The sequence below is a fragment of the Sardina pilchardus genome, chromosome 19, assembly GCF_963854185.1.
Source record: "Sardina pilchardus chromosome 19, fSarPil1.1, whole genome shotgun sequence".
NCBI classification, from domain to species: domain Eukaryota; kingdom Metazoa; phylum Chordata; class Actinopteri; order Clupeiformes; family Clupeidae; genus Sardina; species Sardina pilchardus.
Window position 1 is genome coordinate 25,186,211 of NC_085012.1, and position 4,783 is coordinate 25,190,993.

Below are 4,783 nucleotides of genomic sequence, written 5' to 3' on the forward strand. Positions count from 1 at the left end.
GACAGAATGATTTTCCATCAACTTCTCCTCACCATCAAGTGAGACCTCTCCAATTCTCCTAGAGGTAAATTTAACTTATGCAAACCTTGTTTCTTATGAATTAAATATGCCAGAATTTCTGACTTCATACGGACACATGCAAAGGCAAGCCTGTACTTTTCTGGCTACACTGACAGCAGACTTAGACAGAGAAACAGAGAGAGAGAGATAGGGAGAGAGAGACAGTGAGATAGATAGATAGATAGATAGATAGAGAGAGAGAGAGATAGAGAGATAGATAGATAGATAGATAGATAGATAAAGAGAGATAGATACAGTAGATAGATAGATAGAGTTAGATAGATACCGGTAGATAGATAGATAGATAAGATAGACAAGGTAGAGAAGATAGATAGATAGATAGGGATATAAAGAAAGAGTGCATGAGTGAGGTAGTGTGTGAGACACTGAGGGAGCGTGGAAGTGTGTGAGACTGACTGAGGGAGTGTGTGAGAGTGCAGCCGACAGCTGGATGTACCTTGCTTGGCTGAGCAGAAGCCGGGGTCTCTGTGGAAGCGCAGGCGGCTCCTTAGGCTGCAGCAGAGCTGCCGCAGACAAGCCAGCGCCTGAAGTGTCAGGTAACTAGCCTCACTCTCTGCACTCAGGCTCAGCAGCGACAGCAGGCTCTGGAGACCCGCCGGGAGGGAGGAGAGGAAAATCAAACGCGGGGGGTCAAGGATGCACATCAGCACAGACTCCCCGACATCAAAGCCACTGAGCTGCGACCCCCACAAGATTACGCTGACAAATACTCCTGCTTAAAATAAACAATTACATAAACAAGGCTCAACAGCAAGGGCTGGTGAGAAAGCGCTCACAGCATGGGTGTGTTAGCGTCTCCATTCATAAATAAGATAATACGCTAAATAAAAGGGCAGGCAAAATTGAATTATCAAGGATGTAATTTGCACCGAGTTCAAATTTACTGCCCTCTGGCGGGAGTGAAATCATAGCTTTAAATCCAAGCCATTCAATCCCACTAATTGGTTCTATCGACCATGAGGAAAACTGACAAAAAATAAAAACAAACACACAACAACAACAAAACGATAGGCAATAGGCCACAAGATTATATGCAGACACATACAGGCATCTTACTTATAGGGGTGTGCAATATTGACAAAACAAATCTTGACATTTTATAGGATTTTGCTAATAATAGTATTTAGACAATATTTTGCATCCAACATTATTCCTTATTATCCTTATTAACGTAACATCCATACTCGTATGCTTTCAGTTGTAATTTTCTGACAGTGTTTATGACCTTTGATCTTTGTCTTGGAGAATTTGGAGCATTGTCCGTACAGTAGCTGTCCGTTTGCATGTCTGCATGTCTGCATGTCTGCAGTATTACTCCATGATGCATTGCATGCATATTTGTCATAGCAGTGACATGCCTACGTGCAGACATGGCAGTTTCCTTGTTGCAGACATAACATACGTATATTCAGAAACACTACTCGGCACATCTTTACAACTACAGTTAAGATATTATCGTAGACAACATTGCACACGCCTACTTACTTGCACTATACTTGGACGCTGCAGGAATATCTCAGCAGGAAAGTCCTGCATGATGACGTCTCGGAGAAGTTCACAGGTGGTGCGTACTGAGCTGGAGTCGTTCTTTCGTAAGGAGCTACAAGAAAAGATCAAGCATGCATTTAGTCATGACTGAGCACACCATTCCACAGGTGAGAAGATTCAATGCCACCATATCAGCTACGAAATTTACAACCTTTATTCTGTCCAGGAGCCTCAGTCTCCAACACCGAGGTTGAACAGTTCCGCATCATTCATCCACATTCATAAAAAGTATTAAATGTCCACTGCAAACCATTTCATTGGTCACAGAATATCTCTTGCAAGAGTGTGAATGTATTCACCTTTCACTTGATGATAAGATGTGTCTGTCCGTAGGTGTTAGAGACAGCCAAGGAAACACCGAAAACTTAAGACACCTGACTGCCTTGCTTGCTGCTGTTTTGGGAAAACACAAACAGAGCATTGTGGAATCACAACCATTCTTAGATAACTCAAACAAGGCACAACAAGGCATAACAACAATTATCTCTCACATATCCTGCTGGACACAAGGCACTATGATATAATAGTATTTTAACAAAAAAAACATACACAAAATATCTGCTTGAATAATTAATGTATTTCATTAGGAAGCAAACAGCAGGGGTACCTGTTCCTTGTTGGGGAGGAATATCTAATTGATTGGGCCTGCTTCTCTGGAAGTACCCTCTTGCATGGCACTCCTCCTCTGAGAAAGAAAACAACAGCTTCAGATCAAAAGCAAATGGGAGGAAATTACTTCCTGCACCCCCCACTAAATATTTATCTCTTCAGTGTGACAACAGTGTGCACGGCTAAGCCTTTGAGGGATTTGTCACAATGGAAAATACAAATGATCAGTCCAAATAATAGCAGCATCAGATAGAAACGGGAGATTAACTATTACTTTGCATACCCATTTGAACAGCAGTCGAGGTAAATTGTTGCTCATAATCGCTAGTCAGAGCACTGGAGACCCGTGGTATCGTGGGGAGTTGGAACAGCTGATCGATGATGCTGTCGATGATGGCCTGCAGCTCTTTCTCAACATTGGGCGAGAGCTGGGTTAGGAACTCTACTGCTCCTACATCCACAAGCATGTGGGCAGCTGTCGAGTGCTTTAGACAAAGATAACATAGACAGAGCTGAATGTTTGTTTCTCTATCCACCAACTGGGAAAGTCATTCAAATTCTAGACTGTAACTGGTTAAACATGGAGACCGAGCTACAAATGATGAGACAGTACCTTGGATAAAGCGCTGAGCAACTGAAGAACCTCCTCTTGCAATGGCACCTCAGGGAAATTAAACCACTCGAGAAGGAAAACAAACAGCGTTCGCTCTTGGACAAGATCAGGAACTGAGAGGAGGCCATGATCCAATTTGCTCTTGATGTTTTGGAGAGCTCGGACTCTGATTTCCACCAACGAATGGCCTGTTGAAAGCACATTACTCATCAGTGAATAATACTGCAAATAATACTGCAAATACTAGGCTGCATACAATGTATTGCCCACAGTCACTGTAACTTCACTCTCCAAACAGCAAGGCTGTAAGATCCTGCAAGTGATATGAAACTTCCTTAGCTTGTTAACTTGTTGATCACGGTGGGTTCATACGCAACTGGGAAGTGGGAGAATTCTAGAAATTAGGAGGTCATACTGAACTGGGAATTTCCCAGTTTGAAGTAGTAGGGGCTCTGGGAAAGCTGCAAGAGAATATGTTGACGTCACTCAACATACAACATGTGATCTTTGCTGTCACACTTCAACAGCGGTGAGTTTAGAAATGGGAATCGTAACCACTTCCCAGCCGCATGAACCCAGTATCACGCAGCAGGCTACACGGACCACTTTTCCATATCAATGACATTGACAGTAGCACACACAAGACATGTTATAAACCATGTGGTTGACGATAAAACGTCATTCAGCAAACATATCTGCAGACATTAACAAAGAATTCAACCTACCACCTAATCTAGTGTAGGCTAATGTTACGGAATAACGTTACCGTTATTGTTTGTTGATGTTAAGGCAACGTTAAATTACTTGACAAAGTTTTGACAGCTAGAAGGACAGCATTTCAAATCGATTTGGATCATTTTAACGTTACATAAATAACAAACAGCCGAGGGGGTTATAGACAACGTTACCTTACGCTGTTAGACCCAAACCAGCCTAAGCTATGGTATTTGTAGTTGTCTACGAAGAGTAACATTAACTCAGACATCATAATGACCTTGCCAAACTTTTATTTTCACGTTACTCTGAACTTTTACGCTAGCTAACTTAGCTATGGCTAACGTTTACTGTTGTCAGTCTAGCAGCTACCGTTATCGATAGTTATTCTCTCGCTAGCGACTGATACGAGCTCAAAGATGCAAACTGCTTCGCTTACCTAATTTTTTAATAAGTGCTGATAAATCCATAGTCCCTCTGTAATATGACAAAAACGGTTCAAATGCCGTGCACTTGTTTTCAGTTACTTCATTGTCAACTCCAACTGCCCGGGGTTTGTTTTCAACAACCGCGCCATTGCTACATGAGACGTTTCTCTTGTCACGTGACAGGAGAGGGGCGTTTTCTCGTTGACTGCTGGATCTGACAGCTCAGGGGGCCCTGAAGCCCAAGCCCCTGTGTGAAGTTCTCCATCCCGGATATCTGAATAGGCATTCAAATTCCATTTATGTGATAATGTCTAAATAAGACTCCTCAATCATATACTGTGGGTTATTATTCACCCCAGGTATTTGAATAGGGCCCCAGAGTCACTGCAAACAGGTCACATGTGTGATAGTGTTTGTGTAGTGGTGTAATTGTAATCTTTTTCATTGATGAAGACACACCACAACAGTAGTGTTAATCCACTTTCTCATTTGAGGTCATCCATCCCCTCCTATTGGCACTGCCCACTTTCTTCCATGTCAAGCGCTGAGGAGGAGGTGAAAAATAAAAACAAACTCATTGGAGAGCTGGGCCATGTTGGATTATTCTCTCGCTGGGTCATGGTTGTGGAGAGTCGATACGCTGTGTTGTCAAATGTGCACGTGGCATCGAGCATTGTGGGCCACGGTTTTGATGTGGCATTATCAGCAGCTTGACGGATGTCGTCTGAGAAGCATCCAGGGTTGAAGGCAGGGTCTCACTGAGTTGTTGGCTGTTGCGATGGATGAGCAC

At 42.9% G+C, this 4,783-nt stretch overlaps 1 protein-coding gene across 3 annotated transcripts in view; it reads right to left on the reverse strand.

Moving 5' to 3' along the window:
- rttn (rotatin) overlaps positions 1-4,139 on the reverse strand; it is a 53,861-nt gene extending 49,722 nt beyond the window's left edge. For all 3 annotated transcript variants that reach the window (XR_009936327.1, XM_062520750.1, XM_062520749.1), the window contains exons 1-7: positions 4,005-4,139; positions 2,852-3,039; positions 2,522-2,723; positions 2,237-2,314; positions 1,929-2,022; positions 1,567-1,681; positions 518-665 (exon numbers count right to left, since the gene is read on the reverse strand). Coding sequence is in view for 2 of the 3 variants with exons in the window: in XM_062520750.1 (XP_062376734.1) it covers positions 518-665; positions 1,567-1,681; positions 1,929-2,022; positions 2,237-2,314; positions 2,522-2,723; positions 2,852-3,039; positions 4,005-4,035 (856 nt within the window). In the remaining variant the exon portion in view is untranslated. The remainder of the gene's footprint in view (positions 1-517; positions 666-1,566; positions 1,682-1,928; positions 2,023-2,236; positions 2,315-2,521; positions 2,724-2,851; positions 3,040-4,004) is intronic.
- Positions 4,140-4,783: the final 644 nt, after the last annotated feature.